The sequence below is a fragment of the Aquila chrysaetos genome, chromosome 1 (genome assembly GCF_900496995.4).
Source record: "Aquila chrysaetos chrysaetos chromosome 1, bAquChr1.4, whole genome shotgun sequence".
Lineage (NCBI taxonomy): Eukaryota > Metazoa > Chordata > Aves > Accipitriformes > Accipitridae > Aquila > Aquila chrysaetos.
The window spans coordinates 55,322,326-55,341,304 of record NC_044004.1 but is presented as its reverse complement, the minus strand read 5'-3'; the positions used below and the strand labels follow the sequence as shown (position 1 = coordinate 55,341,304).

Sequence of the window (18,979 nt, the reverse complement as noted above, 5' to 3'; positions counted from 1 at the left end):
GCCTCAATACACACTCGTAATGTGACAGCGTAGGAGAGTTCTGAAGTATGAAAGTAAATAAGCATTTGACACCTATTCTGAGGGTCCCTGGTAGTCAATTTTGGAGTTCTGAAAAAAAATCAACCCACATTCCTCTCCCTTTGCATATATATTAGATTTATTCCAAGACTTCAGGAATAAAATTTTAAAACCCCTTTTGCTTCTCTCTTCTAAGAAGCTTGGCAGCATATCACAGACTGAACCAAAGAGAATCACTTAACATAGAGAACAGTTTATTTTTACCTTGTGCATCTATTAACATTCTTAATGTTCCCAGCAGCTTGAATTGAACAGGGGGCATCTCCGATCTGAGAAATTTCAATACAGCTTCTGCAACACCAGCTGATAGCATCTTAGCCTTATTTACAACTGCATGAATAAAGAACAGGGATGATCTCAAGAACATTTCTGGAAGATGCAGTTTATTTCCAAGATGGTCTTGAAGCAAACTTTCAGACACAGTTTGAAAAATAGCTTGTGAACACAGACTTCAGGAACATGAGTGTGCACTGACAATACTGCGTTGTGGAAAAATGTCATGGTTGCTAAGACACAGGTGTGAAATTAAGTGCTTTTTCCTAGCATGCACATCTAATTTTCAGTGTTCAGCCTGAATATAAACTGAAGGCTAGACTTCTCTCCCTTGGTCTAGGAAAGGTGTCTTCCACAAAATGCATCAAGTAGAAGCCCAGACTAGTACTTGCACCCCCAAATATTAGGAAAGTTCTCTGATTCCCAAAACCACTCTTCTATTTCACGAAGGCAAAGGAACTAAAGCATCTAATTAGCAGAATAACCTCCTACCCAGTTCCAATACTTATATAAACAACACTGTGGCCTGACATGTCTGGAACCTGTAGTCCTTGTATTGGCCCCCCAAAACTCTCTTTCATCCCCTCCACTAGTCTACGTTCTCCACTTTCATGGAGTGCTCTGAAATATATGTAAGGTGCAAACTTAGTTCAATATTCTACTTAGAAAAAAGTACTTATTTCATATTCAAAGTAGTGTTTAACAAGCAGTTCATCACTGAGGCCAGTTATTACTTGCTAATTTTTCTATAAAAATATACATGAAATCTTATGTAGGTCTCTGGCAAGACATCCTTGAGTGTAGGCTGCAGGGAAGCTTGCTGACTGATGGTCGTTAATAGAATTAATCACCTGAGAAAGGTAAGCAAATGGCATACCACTAAAGCTGCATAGGTTTAGTTACGTATGCATGATTGTTCTTAGAAGGTTATTGTTTGTCAAAACCGAAAATAGTAAAATAATGTTAAATGGATGAAAGACTTATTTTTGGCTTGGTACAAGAAAGCATACACAAGTATTAGAGACTTGCTTTGTTTTTTATGTGTATGTGCTCTGCCTTTTATGCTTGGGTAATCAAAACTCACACAAATTAAGTTATTATAAATGACAAAATTAGCATTCAGTTCATTGCCTATGAACAGTAACTAACTGCAGTAGGCTGGCTATTCTAACACTCTACCTCCAGCTCTAATTTGGGAATCGTTAAAGCCTCAGGAAGTTACAGTAAGATGCAGTGTTTCAACAAAGTGGGCACTGCTCTCTGGTGGGGACCCTCAGCTGAGAGAGAGAATTCCCACATGAAACAAAACAAACAAAAAAAGCAATACTCTGCATAGAAAGGATTGAGAAATCATATCCAAGGCCGCCTCAGCTCCCTGCCTGTTACAAAGCTGCCCTTTCCTTGGTGGGGGATAATACTGTAGGATCAAAGCGGCAAGGGATGGTGAATAGGCCTGTGACGTATTTCAAACTGCTTGTCGCCACTGCTGCGAAAAAGACATAAAGGCGGAGATCGGCCTGAATGAAAAGCAGCAGTCTGACCTGCCTCTAGGACCGTCAGTCGGTTCTCCCACCCTCATCCCCTGGCGGGGTGCAGCGGGAGAACAGAATTTCACCTTTGGGTAATCAGCAATGCAAAGTGAGGCTTACCAGGAATTGCCAGGTTTCTGAGAGCACTCAGTGCAGCGTGCTGCACAGTTACGTTTCCATCCTCCACATGTCTGTCTAGCAGAGCCATCAGCTTTTGAACTATGCCATTATCCACCATATGGATGCAGTTTCCGTCTGCGTGAGATGAGACAAGTCACTTGTGAATGGAAGATTATTACTAAGTTTTTTACAAGAGCTTTTTAAGAATAGAAGGGATATTTCCCTGTCCTTTCTAGATTTCGCTGTTGAGAATTTGACCACCATCATCAATGGGAGTTGCAGTGCTCATGACAAATTTCGAAGAGTGATATAAGAAACACTGAAGAAGACAGAAATCCGCTATACCTCTCTACAAATGTGAAACAGTATTTTTAAAGTAGGCTTAACGCTCTTCAGGATTGTAAAGTATAAAACTGCTGATGCAGCTTTACTATAGCTCAACATGAGCTTTACCACGACACACAGTTTTTGTTTGCAGCTGTACAGACAGACCATAACAGAAGGGCACAGATAAATTTACATAAGCTATTATGGCATAGTCTTACCATTTCTGGCAAAATTTGCAATAGCCAGTGCTCCTGCAAGCTGTAGCTGATGGCTATTGGAAGGAATCCATGAAAGTACTCTTTGGAACACACTGCCTTTTCCTCCTTCAAATAACTTTTGCATGGATTCATCTGGGGTAAAAAGCATAGACAGTCAGCAAGCCAAAGAAGCGTTTGTTAGGGAAAATTCTTCTCTTTGTAGTTGTGAAGCTCTGCTGGCTTCACTACAATTAGTCTAGTCCTGCAATGGGATGAGAGACAAAATCTGACCCATTAAATGTTAACTGGCAGGTAGCAGGTCCTCTAGGTTATTTAGAAAATTAGTAAAATTCAGCAGCCAAATGGCATTACAAGTATCTGCTGTTGCTTTGCAGAAGTTGGTGACACACCGTACTTACCTCCAAGCAATAATAAAACCATAAGATCAGAAGCTGTTTTAAGCTCTGCAATATCATCCTCTTTGTCACTGTCCACAGTCTTCTGGACGATCTCAAGTAAGCACTCCACCAAGCCTGCTTCAACCAGCTGCAGTTTAATGACATCTGAAGAACAGCATGGATAATAGGAGTCAGAATCATGACTTTAAATACATCCATTGTACATACACGCAGGACAGACTGTGAAAAGAAGTAGTAATGTCAATGGTTTCACTGACAGCTTATGTAGATAAAACTGCAACTTCTTTATTTTAAATTCTCAGGGCCAACTTCTGTTATTATTCATCTACCAAGCGCTCCCCCAGCTCTGGACTGCCTTTAGAGCACAACTATACACTGAAACTGTATGGAGCTGCTCTTCACTTCTCAAAAATGCGGATATTTCTCTACAGCAAACTTTGGGCATCTCAGTGGTCATGCAGCAGACTCATAAGGACTGTGCCATGTTTGGGCTTTCCAAAGACTTTGGACTGTACTGCGGAACAAACTTAGGGTTCCTTATTCTATTATTTCACGTACAGAAGAGCTACTGACTTCACTGAGGCACGCAAGTGTAAAATACAGAACTTTTTGATGATATCTCAGAGCAAGTAATCACCCATTTCTTTTAGCTGAGCCAAGATTTCTGCCATTCGTTGAAAAGGGCTGCAGGAGGAGTACAGTTAGGCCAAATCCAAAAGGCTGGGTTGGGAGAGAAACTTGTGATTGAAGAAAAACTGGAAACTGATGGGGCAAACTCAGTTGTTATTGGAAACAAGGCTCAACAGAGAAGGCGATAAACATGTTTTTCAGGTCGTGATGTAGGACTTGGGAGCACTATTTTTTCTGTTGTTTCTGCAATGCAATCTTTATCAGATTTTTCCTTGGGAACTTGGAGCTGGGAATCTCCTTTACATGCCTAAACTCCCTTTCTGTTAAGTGGAAATGGCAGGTCGTCTGATGCTGTGTTATGTCTTTTTGTTATGTGATAGTGATTCTGGTAGTTTTTGCATGCTGATTTTAGAAAGCACAGTCACAAATCTCTGCAGAAATTTGCAAATAAATAGATGTCTTTTAGCTTTCTGCATGAAATAGTGTTTTAACAAAGAGTTTAACCCAAGTTAAAACATTTTTAAAGGCCAAAGCTTTGGAAATATTTTTTTTTCATATAGTTTACAAGCGACAGTTGGGTGAGGAAAAGCGTTCTACCTCTGGTGAAGGATGTGTCTGACTCTCAATTTCCTGTTGTCACTAGGCTTTTTGCCTGAGTGAAATTCATTGTTCCTCTAAGAGCAGCTGATCTTCTTGTGAACTTTGTTAGGGAATGCAAAATATCCAGCTGGGATTTTTTTAAATAGGCACTTTTGCACTAAGGTACTTTAAAAACCAAAGATTTCCCTTAGTTACAGAATACCAGGTTGCAGATGTTCTGTGATTTGAAATATAAATTGCTACACCAGTATGCTTAAACAGCAACAAAACTAAACAAAAAAACCCTCAAAAACCTCCAACCACCAAAATCCAGACTCTGCAAATGCTTCATTTAGATTTTTTTGCCTTCTGACCTATTGCTAATTATCTAGAATCAAAAGTACCTAAACAATACCAGCACAGTGAACTCATTTAAGTATGCCTTGAATTCACAGTGGAAGAGTTCAGCTGACTACCTCATAACATGCAAGTGCCTGAGTTATGTTCAGCAGCAGTAAACTTATCAAATTTTATTGTGACTATAAAACACAGTGTATGAAAAATTAAGCATTTGAACTGAAATATGTCAAACTCGCAAAAGGTTCGACCCAGTTCAGTGAGTCTCCAGGGATGGAACTATCTTAGAGCAACTTGCTAGCTACTATATAATAAATGAATATATTTTGGCAAAATGTGAATTTTTAGAACTGAAAAAAGGAATTGTGTTTTCACATACAACTTAAAATAAAAGACAAAGTAACTTTTTAAATTGAAGTAAAAATTTATCTTGATTTATACTATGTAAAACAGACACAGACAGAGTGTGTGTGTGTACAACAGAGTAGGATGAAACCTAAATCTTTAGAGTTTACAATTCTATCTAATAATTTATTCCACTCAAAGAAGCTTTAATGCTGAGGTGATTAAAACAAGCCTATAGAGTCATCAAATACTGTGATATCTTCCATACTCAGAACTGCTTCCCACTTCAGTCCAGCTCCACCTGTTAACTCATTTCTTCATTTCCTTTAAGGGCAGGTGGTAGATAAAATGAACCATTCAGAATTCCTTTGGGAGGAACATCCCGGAGGGGTGATCGGGCACACGTGACTTCCATCACTTCAAGCTCTGGCTTGAGCAGTGAATGAAACTCAAGTCTCCTGGGGCTACCTGGGGCTACCATAATACATGCCAGCAAACACCCAAATTAAATGTGTGTGATCTCTCAATGAATAGTAGGGGGAGAGTGTCCAGCTCTTAGCTCTGCAGTTAACATGCCCCTTGCAAAAATAATGTCCATAGGAAATGGAGCTGCCAGCGGTTCTGCGATCCCAGGAAATGACGTAATGACTGATGTTCTGGTGCTGTAACGGACTATGAATGCTTGAGCCAGTGTTTTGCAGACAAATGTTGTCAAGCCCTCTAAAAAAGGGCTTTTGATATTCCCACTGCAGGTACAGTGAAATAAAATATAGTTATATACAGAATGAATCGGAGGTGGAATTAGCATCAACAGTTTGTTGGCTCCTGTCATACGTTCAGACAGTTAAGACCTATTCATTTTATATGAAACTATCATTGCAAGGATCAGCCATGGTGGCTTCTGAACGAGGCAGCCAGTTACTCTGCATTTAGTCCCTGGAAAAGACACCAATATACCAAAATACATATAAAGGAATGAATAAAAAATAGTGTAAGAAAAAAAAGCAAATTCTCACCGTTTTCTGCCAGGGGAGCCAAAACTTCAAAAATCATCTCTTTTTTATCATGCTCTATTTGCTTCTTGAACAGTTTCACAAGCTCTTCAGCAATGTTTGTGTAGGCAAACTGCTCTTTACTTGACTCTGTGAAGCAAAAGGAAAAATTCAATATCAAGTAAACAAACCACATCAAAAGGTAGGACTATTTTTTTCTCTTTATTACCAGGTTTACTCAGTAAGATGACTAACGGTGCTCTTCACAGACAAGAACAATAGACTCGTGCTTGTCACTAAATGAAAAGAAAAATGTCTAACACTTTAAGATAAATGTACTGACCTGAATTAATTATGATTAAGGCTGTTAAAAATATATAAATTTATGATCAAGGCTGTTGGGGCTGTTTCTGCCCAACAGAATGTAAAGGTAGCTATAAAAACAGTAACATTACAAAAATGTATATTAAGTCTTTGATTCCCCTCAGCTTAACAAGAAGATTAGCAGATAATATACCGCATTTTCTATGGGAGAGATGAAGAGTTGTACAGGATGCTTTAATATTTACGTGGTTTCATGATGATGGTGACATTTCCTTTGAAATCTGTGTGTGGTTGTTGCAGGGCCATTTCATACTGCACAGATAGCATAAAGCAGCTTTACAGATGGGCTAGCTTGTTACGAGGAGGTTAGCCAGCAGATAACAGTTCTTCAAATGTAGATTCAACAAAAGCATCTCTTATTCTGTTGCCTGTATCTTATTCCTCCTCACTGGCAGTATTACAGGGGATGCAGGTGGTAGGGCTGGTGTTCTGCATTCTCCAGTTGCCACCTCCTGAGGGCCATCTGTAGTTAGAAAACCTTCCAGCACCTTTGCTGCTGCTCTAAGGGATGGTTAGGGATTATTTTAATGTAGAATTGACCCCAAGGACTGGGGAAAAGCATGAAGTGCAGACCTAGGCCCTTTTATGCACATCTCATTATTGTTTTCTCTCAATATATGCATGACTGCATAGCATATTCTAAGTAGATTTTTGATTTTTCCAGTATTTTTAAAAGCAGAACCATCACTCTCTTTATTGGGTTTTTGCCCTGATTTGACACAGAATAAGAGTTTCATATAATACTTCTCAAGGGATCTGTGCAATGCAGTTGTCCCTTAAGGGATGAAAAATGACAACCTCACAATAAAATTCCCTGAAGTTACAAGGCAAAAATAAAATATTACAGTTATGATGTGATTGACTAAGCTATTGCTTAAGGGAGATTAAAGTATTACAAGCTAAATTAATTTTGTGCCAATCTTAAAGAACAAGCATCTTTTCAGCTATGGGAACAGGAAGGGAAGCAGCTGCTGTTCAGCTTCTTTCCCATGGTTCTTATTACTCAGCTGGACAGACCTGGATCTTTCCAAAGAGGGAAAGGAAATGCAGTTCTCAGTGAAGATACCATTTATTATATTTAATATCCTTATGGGTTTAGTTGCATTTTAGCACTATAATTTCCAGTATATGACTTGTATTATATTTTCTGCACACAATACACAGTGCCCATCTTGAAGATCTCTGATCTATTCATTTCTTTAGTGCTATTTTGATCCTCTTTCTGTTGTTGACTTGTGAAGTAGACCTGTATGCTATAAGCAAAGGTATTATGCATGTGATCAGACTACACTCGATAACGTGATATTCTCTCTGGCCTTGAGATCTATGAACTTGGGATAGTTGTGAATAAATTCAGGCCACCAAATAGTACAAACTCACAGATACATTTTGCATAGTTTGAACTCCTGAATCTTCTTAGAAATACAGAATGATATCATAACTGCTATATTATTGTACACCAGTGCAAAAAACCTCATAAAACTAAAATTTCACCGAATAGGTTAGCAAAAGAAGAACAGCAATGTAAAACACAAGTGATAATAAAACATGGGCCCTAACAGCCTGTTGGTTTACACTTGGTGGAATTCCAGTGAAAACTAACCCACTTGCAAAGACATTAGATCAAAGCGGGACCACAATCTTCAAATTAAATGAAGTTGTAACTAAACTTGCTAAAAATAACATTTACAGTTTAGTAGTATTTATGATTTATGCATACAAGTAGTTAGAGACTAGAACATGTTGAAACTCTACACCTGAAAGAATATTGTATAGGCAGATTTATGAACTGTGCCTGTCTCGGTTTCATTCAGTGATTTCCATGAGCCAAATTTAATCCCGATATAACTTCATGGAGCTACACCAGGATACATTATTTATATTATTAATAAATAATTCACAGTAAGTAGCAGTGCTCAGGAAATACTATTTAGGTGATTTAAAATGTGCTTAGTTGCATTGAAGAACGTTAACATAAAACATAAGGTTGTACTAAGCACCCAAATAAATTTCAGTTACTGAAGGGAAAAAAAAGACAGACATCTATAGATTCTGGAGACAACAAGCAAAAATTGCTTGCTTTAAATTTTGAATGTACCAAAAGGAATGGAACAAGCATCACTGCAAAGCTTTTGTTAGTCTTAACGTTTAACTTCATGAAAACCGGACGTAAATTTGAGATTAATATTGTGGACTTACCAAGTTCTGCTAAATTGCCAAATGCAACAAGGCACATCTCTGTCAGAGCTGCATTTTGGCAATGAATACCCAACAATTTCACTAAGGTAGGAATAACACCCATATTGATAAGCTGTGACTGCAGGGTATCTACATAAAAAGAAAGTACAACAGTGAGTTAGCATTTCTGTTTGTAGTACTACTCTTTAAACCAAAAAAGCATTTTTTTACACAAAGCAACTTCTAGGCTAAGCAGCATTAAAATGTCTGTCTCCTCTACTCTTCTACACTAGGATCTGGTCCAGACTTGAGATATGGACTCATAATTCCCCCTGCCTCTGGCAATGGGATGTATTCCCAGAAATATCCCCTCCTGATCTTGTCATAGGGTATAGTGAATTATGCAGCTACTGATAATTTTGTGGTTATCAGGTTCCTAATACATGTTGGGTTTGATTCTGAGCTCACTGAGACTAGCTGACTGAAATCAAACAAAACTACATTAGTGAAATAATTATTTATCTGAGAGCTTGTTCCTATATACTGTTTTCCCTTAAAGATCAAAACTGGAAAATTAAAATTAGAATGAATATAAACTGGCACTGAAATAAACATGAAAAGTTTTATAAACACAGGAAGTCACAATGTAGATTATGAGGAGCTTGAGAAAAAAGAAAGTTTAATAAAGACAAAAAAATGGAAGGTTTAAGAAAAGTCCTTAGAAGCCATTCTGATAATTTCTTGCACAGGATGAAAGTTTATAGTATTTACAAGTAAGAAAGTTATTGCTCCTAGATGTCTGCAAATAGAAAGATGCTTTGATGGTTAGGCAGAAACATGATTGTTTTAAAGGAGTATTTATAACGATATTTTCTCTTACACATTTTACCTATAACATAGCAAAGAAGAAAAACATTGTTTCACAGCTGAATAGAATGAAGCAGACATGAACACACCAGATGTTGTTTAGTAATTTTCCTAAGCATCTTTTTTCCATTGTTTCTAAGTACTTTAACTATGTTTAAATGGTACAGACTCAAAAGACAAGGATCCAAAGCCCAGTGAATTCAAGAGAATTGTATTACTTCATTTAGCTTTGGGTCAAGCCCTATAGGGGAATTTGGTGGGGGTTTTTTGTGGGTTTTTTTGTTTGTTTGTTTGGGTTTTTTTGTTTTTTTTTTTTTTTTTTTTTTGTTTGTTTGTTTTCTTTTTTTGTTTTGTTTTGTTTTTTTAAGGAATTAATTCTGAACAACTGAAATCAGTTGGAGTTTTTATATCTGTGGAATCAGAGCCATAAAAATTGCAGATTTTTACAGGGAGATAAAAACATATTACATCTTAAGTCTAGCAAATTTAGTATCATCTCATGCTCTTGGAAAACTCTTTGCCTTCAAGATTCTGCTAAGTGTGTTTGAAATTTTCATATAATAAAGATTATGAAAAGAGTGTGGAATGTTTAGTTCATTTATAGTCAGTGTAAAATAATTCTATAATAATTATCAGTTTGGTACACTAAATAAGTAAATGGCATGGTTATTACAGATTATTGGGGATAAGCAGGAATCCTTATGGCTTGACATCTTTAATAAAACTCTATTACTTACCAGTAACTGAATTTCCTTTTTTGGGGGGAATCTCTTCCACAGATTCATAGTCTTTAGAGAAATTTATGAGAATGCCATGTCAGACATCAAAGAGCTGTTGAAGTTGTCAAATTTCAGGTAAGTAAAAATTGCACTAGCGCATGCATTGAATGCCATTTTACCTCCAGCAGATGTGTGAGTCACTGCTACACCCTCCTACTTCATTCCAAACTGACTGTAAAAATCTGTCTCTGTATAGGAAAATTGGGGAGAGGGGAGCTGGAATGGTTCTGTGGAGAAAATGAGCGGGTAGGAGAACTCAAGTTACTGGTAAATAATCTGGTTTTGTCCTTGGTGTGTGATTGTCCCCTGCAGACACTTAAAAATTCTGAGGGAAAAATGGTAGTCATGGAGAATAGGAGAACAAAGACACAAACCACAAATGCCATAGAAAATTACGTGGAAAGAAATTGCTTTGTTACTAGACTATGCCTTTAGTCACTCTAAAATCACTTTATCCAACTGTAATGGACAAAGAGACAATTAATCTCTACAGGCTTCATTTGGCAAAGTGTTCTGACATCAGAAGTATAAACTATTTTGAACTGGGGTTTTCTTCTGCTGTCTCTTTCTTAATACGAAATATATAAAAAGTGCAGAGAAGGTGAGTAGAAAAAGGGAAACCATACCCATCTTTGAAAGGAAACAGGAATCTTAAGAGCCAAATAGAAGGCTATGTTGTTGTTCAAGAGAACATGGAGCACCCTGATTAAAGGGCCTCCAGAATTCCCAAGTAGGAAAAAAGGAAAAAGAAAATATACCAAGAAAGAACAATTATACTGGGTGAAAAGTCAGGTATTATACCTGACTCCATAACAGTCTCATTTTCCTGGATTAGAAGGATGGCACCTGAGCACAGGAATGGCCTACAGTGGTAGGAACGAGATTACAAAAATTGCCAATAAGGTAAATATCGATGCTTTAATGGCAGTAAGCAAAAGGATAAATTTTCTCCTCTGCCAAAGACAGGACAACCCTGTGAATCACAAAGCTGCATAGGAGGCAAAACCTTTGAAAATAAAAGGCTGCCAGCAGCCATTTGCTATGTTTATACTTAAGCCTGGGCTTGCCATACAAATTCTGAACTTGTCATTCACCTCTGTCATTACCACCAATAGGAGGCTCTTTCTCTAGTAAATACAAGAGCAAAGTCTGTTAAGAAGTTGTTGAAGAGAAAAGTATTAGGCTTCTCACTGCTATGGAGACCCGCAGCACTTTTTAGTTCAGAGAAATTAAAAACATCTAAGCGGTTCAGTCGTAGCCGAAGGGACTGCCAGCAGTTCTCTGGCTGTCCTGTGAAAGACCGCAGGCTGGGTAACTTGGAACAACGGCGTATCTCAGCCTTTCATTGCAGGAAGTGTTAAGGCCCTACTAGAGCAGGAGACAAATTCAGGGGACACATGCACCCATCCTACAAGCAGTTACCTGACACAGGACTAAAGTGAGCCATGAAGCCAGGCAACATCGTGTCTCGGGATGAAACAGCATTTCTGTCAGCTTCCTACGCAGAACTTTACGCATAGTGGGCAGGAAGCATGAAAAACGGAACGCCTCTTCTGAACTTAGGACTTGAAGCCACAGAAGAAACTCTCTCAAAGCTTACGCTGCTATCACATGGTATCACATGTTGCACTAGTAAGACGCCTCTGTGTTCTTTCGGGGTGAAAGGCACTGACAATGATGCTGTACAGATGCATATACAGGTAGATAAAAGGCAATCAATACATGCGCCAGCACAAAGAATTACCTACCTAAAACTTGAATTTCAATGGCTCCATGTCCTTCGGTGACACACATGGAAACTCCAAAGAGTAAGATCTGGGGAGAATATCCCAAATTGAGAACTTTATTGGGGGCATTTGCGTTTAAAATCCTGATTTAGGCTCGTTCATGATTTTGGACAGAATTTCAGAAAACAACTAGTCATTTCGTATTTCACCAGTAACCGTGAATATAATGCTAAAGGAAAAATTGTTTTGCACAAATTGGTGGCATAATTTCATACCCTAGAGAAACCTGCTTGCAATCCCCACATCTATGTTAAATCATCATATAACATAGAAATGATTGTATCGATTATCTCACTATCATAAGAAACATACTTTTTATCTGCTTTTACATGCTTTAGGTTACTTTGAATTTAAGTATATTTAGGTCTTGAAAGCATGCTAGACATCTTTAGCTGTGATGTAAATGAAACAAAAATCACGGCAAGCATGAAAATTAGCAAAGGTAAGACTTAGAAGGAAGCATTACTGAACTATCGCTGTTAGACCATAATAATGGTGCCATAAATCTCCCTTTAATTTGTTGCATATTTACATAGCTTCTGCAGATGGTAAACAGTGCAAATCAGTCCTCAACATTCATTCCAGTCGCTAAGAGTTTTGTGAGAATAAGAAAGGCTTGGCAGTTGTATGATTTAACATCAGAACGTTACATTTTACAAAAGCACTGAAGGAAGGACAACCTTGACAGACTGAAGTTTAAAATGAAATGAGATGAGGAAGCAATCTATAAACATAATTATTTTTATCTATATATATACACCCATATATAAATATATGTACACTTTCACACATGCATGCATGCACCCAGTTAACTTCTGATCTCCAATTTGACTACCTAATAAGCCAATTGGCCTAGTTCTTCCATCATTTCCGCATTTCTTTAAATAAAAACGCTTTCATGGTTTGTTTTATAAATCTCAACAGACAATTAGCCACCTTATAGGCTGATCCCATTAACTTGTAAATAGTCTTGGCTCAGAGGATTATGAGATCTGCAGAATAACTACTCATGTCACTAACTCTTTTACATGAGTGTTTGCATATGATTATTAGTTTTATTAGATTAGTTATTAGTTCTTTACTCTTTATCCAAGCCTGCTTTGCCTCTTGCTCTTAAGTAGATTCGTACCTACACAGAGACTATATGTAATGATACCCGTCTTCAGAATGGGAGAAGCACAACAACATACCGAACCCACTGAAAGGTGCCAAAACAGCAGCTTTAAGCATGGGTGCTCTGTATCCCAAATAAAATTTGCATAGCTTGACAAAGAAAGAATCATTACAGGTTTTTGTCAAGACTTGCTTCTTTCGGGATTACGCTATAAGCAAAAACACAAACAAGTGTGACACATTTGTTTCATTCCTAGCCATACCTGCAACTTTGCATTTTAAGGACTAATAATGGAAAGCAGGGATGAGCTATTTCTGTCTTGATTGAATTTGGGTGGTAAAATACAATTATGACAGAGAGGGTCAAGATAATCTGGGCTGAAGGCAAAGGGATGTGTCCCATCAGAAAAAACTATCTGATTTCTAGCAATGTAATTAAAAATTGACACTTTTTTTTAAGCTTAAAAGAACTGCAAGGGATGCCAAAGCTGAGTTTCTCCTGTTAACATTGTAGCGACTAATGAAATTATAAGACACCAAGGAGGCAAAGGAAGAACTGACAGACAGCAGGCAAAAATAGTTCCTGAACACAAGCAGATGGCACAAGAACCTTGTAAAGGAATCTTAGTTTTAAAGAGGGAATCTTAGTTTTAAAGCTTAGACAATAGTGTTATGAACAGAGTTACAATTGCAAGCTGAGCGTCCAGAATTGGGACGAGATATAAGAATGCTCCATTAACTTGCTCTGTTTAGGAAAAGAAAATGTTACTTGTAGCTACTCTTTAGCTTCCATTTTTGTAAAACTCATGTGAGATAAATCCCTATGCTAATACAAAAACTTAAAGTACTCAAGAATGAGCCTCTTGTTAAAAAAATAAGGTGGTAGGTAGCTAAGGAAGTAGTAGCTATTGGAAAAAGAGGGCAATTAGTTGACTGGGAATGACGAACTGTTTAGAATCAAATAAAACAATTTATATACTCTTTGCTCATAACATGCTAAGGATTAGAAAGTATTAGGGTGTTCACAGATAATTGGATGCAGCTAAGGACCAAATGTGTTGTAATCGTCCTTATCTGGATAGCTAGTGCAACTTAAAAGAGTACGAGTCATTAAAAGCGGTAAAGAAATCTTCAAAGTCCCCACCTGTAATTTTGTAACATAGCATGCTAAGCAGGAAAAGATTACAGAAACAAGAAAAGAGAAGGTAGAAGTGCTGTTTCAAAGACTGAAACACTTCCTTCTTACATTTAATATTTTTTCTTTTATTTGTGTCCAATTTGTTTCCGTAACTACAGAGAAAGCAATCTGGGACATTAGGCTGCAGTCCCATGCTCCTCATCCTTCAGCAAAACCAATGCAGTGTTTATCTTCTTCGTAAGTAACATGGGATCAAGCCTGTGCAAGTAAATCCTGAAAATGGTATCCGCTAATCTGTGAGCACAATTAACTGTCAGGGCAATCTGAGTTTTCACATTTAGCAGGTCAGCAAAGAACTGCATTTACTCAGAATACTATCCACCTGATGCTGCAATGCGTGGAAGTTTGGGCTCATATTTGACATTGACTGTTGTCCTGAAAATTTACGATGGCCCACTGTCCTGGTTTCAGCTGGGACAGAGTTAATTGTCTTCCTAGTAGCTGGTATAGTGCTATGGTTTTGAGTTAGGTATGAGAAGACTGTTGCTAACACACCGAAGTTTTCAGTTGTTGCTAAGTAATGTTTAGTCTAAAGTCAAGGATTTTTCAGCTTCTCATGCGCAGCCAGCGAGAAGGCTGGAGGGGCACAAGAAGCTGGCACAGGACACAGCCAGGGCAGCTGACCCAAACTGGCCAAAGGGGTATTCCATACCATGGGACGTCATGTCCAGTATATAAACTGGGGGGAGTGGGGCTGAGGGGGGATTGCTGGTTGGGGACTAACTGGGCGTCAGCCGGTGGGTAGTGAGCAATTGCATTGTGCATCACTTGTATATTCTAATCCTCTTATTATTACTATTGTCATTTTATTAGTGTTATCATTATCATTATTAGTTCCTTCTTTTCTGTTCTATTAAACCGTTCTTATCTCAACCCACGAGTTTTACTTGTTTTCCCGATTTTCTCCCCCATCCCACTGGGTGTGTGTGGGGGAGTGAGTGAGCGGCTGCGTGGTGCTTAGTTGCTGGCTGGGGTTAAACCACGACGTCCACGGGTGGTATTTTTAGAGCAGTTCACAAGTATGGTCCAATTGTACTTGTGGCTCTTAAAACAAAACTGGCAAGACAGGTCAACTACCTATCTCTCCATTCACATGCTGCAGGTATGGTCACCGAGTTTTCTTCTAAAAATTGAATCCTCTCCTTTATTTTATTTTATTTTTTTTAAATATTGATTTGGCAGATTATTTGGGGTTTGATTCAGTGGTTGCCCCGGTCCGTGAGCAAATTCACAATGGAACTACAGGACACAAGTCTGACACAGCATACCAGTGGGTGCTGGGCCAAACAGGAGCTGGGTCCCTACCAAAAGGTCCTTTCTCCTGGAAACCACCAAGTATGTGGGGTGAGGTGGAGGACTTGGTAAGTCCCCAGCATTCCTCCCTGATGTGGTAGTAGGACAGGGTGGTGGTGTGCACCCCAATCTGGGAGCTGGGAATACTCCTGCATTTCTCACTTCTCACATTGCTTCAGTGGCTCCTGTGAATATTGCGTCAGTTCGTTAGTTCATGCGAGATGAAAGATGTCATTTAGCAGAGTAGAGAGCAGCTAGCGAATCCTCCTGGTTGTCACTGAACCTCACAACTGCTTTATATTGATTGCATCAGAATAAGCTATCTTACTAGATGGAATGAGTCGTTTATTCAATGTTCATAACAGTTAAACTGTTCAGAAGCTGCTTGTTTGGGAGATTTATCTCATAATTAGTTTTCCTAGGGAAGATCTGCTGGGAGCTTGGTCACTGAAGCAAAACTGATACAGTATCTCTACACAGCACTTTTGGACCGGTCTGTCTTGAGTTACCAAATATACTGGACGCTCATTAGTCTTAATTAATCCAGAGGATTCTGGTATCTTAGAGGTAAGAATATCTATTTGCTCAAAATATTTTAACAAATAAAGAAAATATGGAGTTAACACTATGAAATGTAATAAATGTGACACTCATGCAGACATCAAGCAAAACAGTTCCTGCAAACTACATGAAATAAAGGAACTAGAAAGTTGCTATTTCGAGAAGGAAGAAGTACTGGAAGCAAGTATTCGTAGATAACACTAGGAAAAGAGGAGAAAAAAAGAATCTAATAACAAGAGGAAGAGATGAGACATATACAACAGTGATATCTGGAGGTGGATAAGTAACACTAAGAGCTGAGAGCTCCAGAGAGATGGCACAGAAAACACACAAAGAAACTATGCTAGAAGAGATGGTAAGGCAGATTAAAAATTTATACAGTAAGGGTTAAAAAAAAAAAATAAATTAAGCCTATGGACCATCCTGAAAAGTAGAAGAGTTTCGGGGACATAGGTTTGGAAAGTGAGTTACAGCAAGTGATAGCTTTAAGGAAATGGTAAGCAGCTAATAAAGAAGCTATTTCGTCCTAAAATAAAACACTACAATTCAGGAAATGGGCATGATTGAAGAAACAATGTGATTAGGTAACTACATTTGCAATCTGTGCCATTACAAGTCAGGAGAACAGCCTCTATTTAGCTTTCCTCATTTATCCCAATTTTCTTAGAGATTCAAATTTTGAAAAACTTAGAAATGTGTGAACTCTGTAAAATATGCTTTGGCATATTACCACACTTGCGTGCAGAAGCCAGCTAGGTACTAAAATATCGGTACGTTTGTACAACTAGCGTAGAACACTATTTTCTTACCCCCGGTGGTCAAGGATTTCTCATTTAAGATACTATCTTGTGTTTTTGTCCCAGACCCTAAATATCTCTGTTTAATGGGATAAACTTATAATTTGTAGACACAGAACAGTGTTGAACACACACATAAATTATTCCCCATTTATCTTAAAAGAAAGTAACGTGGTTTTATATATATTTCACAAGGAGAAAAATGATTAACGAAAACTGTTTGGCATACATACCCCCAAATCATCAACAAGACAACACTGCGTGCCTGCAACAAGTTAGTCTTATGGTGTTGTTTGATACTAAATGAAAAAGAGAGGACTTAATGTAGCCTTCCAGTTAACTACTGTAAATCTGTTTTTTCCTAAGGTGTATGATACATCTCCATGTATTGCTTTGAGACAAAGAAGTAAATTCCAGATGTTGATTTTAAAACTTTAAATTATTTGCAATATGGAATTGCATCAGGAAGATATCTAGTATTTTGGGGAACATAATTTTACTGAAACAGAATATTGTCTATGTGAATTGAGGTACTTGATCTTTTCAGAATAACTTAGTGTTAGTATCCACAATGTAAACCTACAGTTGACTTTAACTTTTATCTTTTTTCTTTTTTGGATGGGGTTGTTCTCCTGGTAGACATAAAGCAAATTTTCGGTGTTGTTTACCATTCTCATTGCTATAGTTCATCAGCATGCCACAAAAGACAGTCAAGAGCTTCTCACTGGCTGGATCTGTTTTACTGCACAGTGACCTTATATGGTCTACTACAATATGTGCACCACCTGCATGGTCAACTGCGTTCCTGCCCTCATCTGTAAAACAAAGAGTTACATTAAAAAAAAAAATGAAACCGAAACCCACCGTAGAGTCCCGAACATAACAGTAATCATACAAAACGATGTTTTTAAACAGAGTGAAATCATTCCTCCAGTGTTGTCAAATTCATCTAGAGAGATGCTTGAGGGCCAGCTTTTAGTGCAACAGAGCTAGGAAAGTGAAAACACCTACAACAAAAGGGATTAACCACCTGGCACTAATACCTTTGTAAAGAAGTTCAGTGTTTGAGGCAGAGCCACTGAAGCTGATAAATAATATTCTGAAGATACACAGGGTTTTGCCAGAGGGAGGTTCTGAGCACTTTACAAAGCCTAGTCCATACACCCTTGTGGACCAGGTAAATTACTCTTGCCATTATGCAGATCGAGAAATTGAAATACAGAAAATAAATTGCTTAGGTTACTTAAAAACAAAATGGGGAATAAAATGGACAAAGAGGACAGAGGTACTAGTTCCCAGTCACAAACTCTGTTCACGCGCTCACTCTGCCACACAGCATCTTCTTTGTACTTCTATGGCTGAGATTTAATACCACCATCAGATTCTTTTTGTATGGCTAAAAGAAAAATTCGCTCTGCATCTATAAAAGACTACAATGTTCTGAGGTGTCATTAATAACACACCATAATCTTCGTATGGAACTCTTTCTGTATAACAAATCAGATTTGATGTATCAGTGTAGGAATAAAGGAAAAAATGGCCGTCTATTACAGTAATCGACAATACTGCTTCCTTTCCCAGCAGGCAATCACCAACAGACAACAGTCAATAACATAAATTCCAGGGTTTCCAAATGGAGAGACTTTCAAGTGAGCTACAGTTGTGATCAACTGGAAAATCTGGATGAAAACAAAACCTTGGGGGGAAAATCACTAAAGCAAAAGTTTTGCAAAATAAGAAAAAAAACCCCTCAATTTCTTAATGGCCCTGAAGCAAATCTCTTTCCTTTGTTATTCTCCACTCTATTGTCACTCCTCTCTCTCCCCATCATATGTGGAGGTCAAGCTACCAATTTTTCCTCATTCTGCAATGTATGAAAGTTTCAGTATGAAAACCAAGGTTGTCCACATTTATAATATGATCTTCCACTTTGAAGTGTTCCAAAGCTCTGCAAAAAGAAGTTTCTAAATCTTCCAATTCTTGTTCCAATACTATTTATGATGCATATACACCCCTTACATACTATATATATAGAGAGAGAAGGATTATAAGTATTGTATATGCACCTACACTATATATATTCATAAATATAAATATACATATATATATGAGGGGTATATATAGGGACTTCAGATAATTTGCTGAGTAGAGCTGAAGGAGGAATAGTAATTCTTGG

At 37.9% G+C, this 18,979-nt stretch overlaps 1 protein-coding gene and 1 long non-coding RNA gene across 6 annotated transcripts in view; one reads left to right on the top strand and one right to left on the bottom strand.

Annotated features, from left to right (window-relative positions):
- RAP1GDS1 (Rap1 GTPase-GDP dissociation stimulator 1) overlaps nt 1–18,979 on the bottom strand; it is a 104,936-nt gene that overhangs the window by 9,975 nt on the left and 75,982 nt on the right. For 4 of the 5 annotated variants that reach the window (XM_030007295.1, XM_041122488.1, XM_030007310.1 and 1 more), the window contains 7 exons: nt 17,472–17,618; nt 8,430–8,558; nt 5,871–5,996; nt 2,944–3,087; nt 2,546–2,677; nt 2,001–2,135; nt 283–408 (listed from right to left, as the gene is read on the bottom strand). In XM_030007295.1, the coding sequence (XP_029863155.1) occupies nt 283–408; nt 2,001–2,135; nt 2,546–2,677; nt 2,944–3,087; nt 5,871–5,996; nt 8,430–8,558; nt 17,472–17,618 (939 nt within the window). The remainder of the gene's footprint in view (nt 1–282; nt 409–2,000; nt 2,136–2,545; nt 2,678–2,943; nt 3,088–5,870; nt 5,997–8,429; nt 8,559–17,471; nt 17,619–18,979) is intronic. The other variant, XM_030007301.1, reaches the window with a different exon arrangement.
- Nucleotides 5,965–14,350, top strand: LOC115338652. Its single transcript, XR_003922486.1, has 3 exons — nt 5,965–6,048; nt 10,055–10,129; nt 14,251–14,350. It is a non-coding gene; the product is annotated as an uncharacterized LOC115338652 (long non-coding RNA).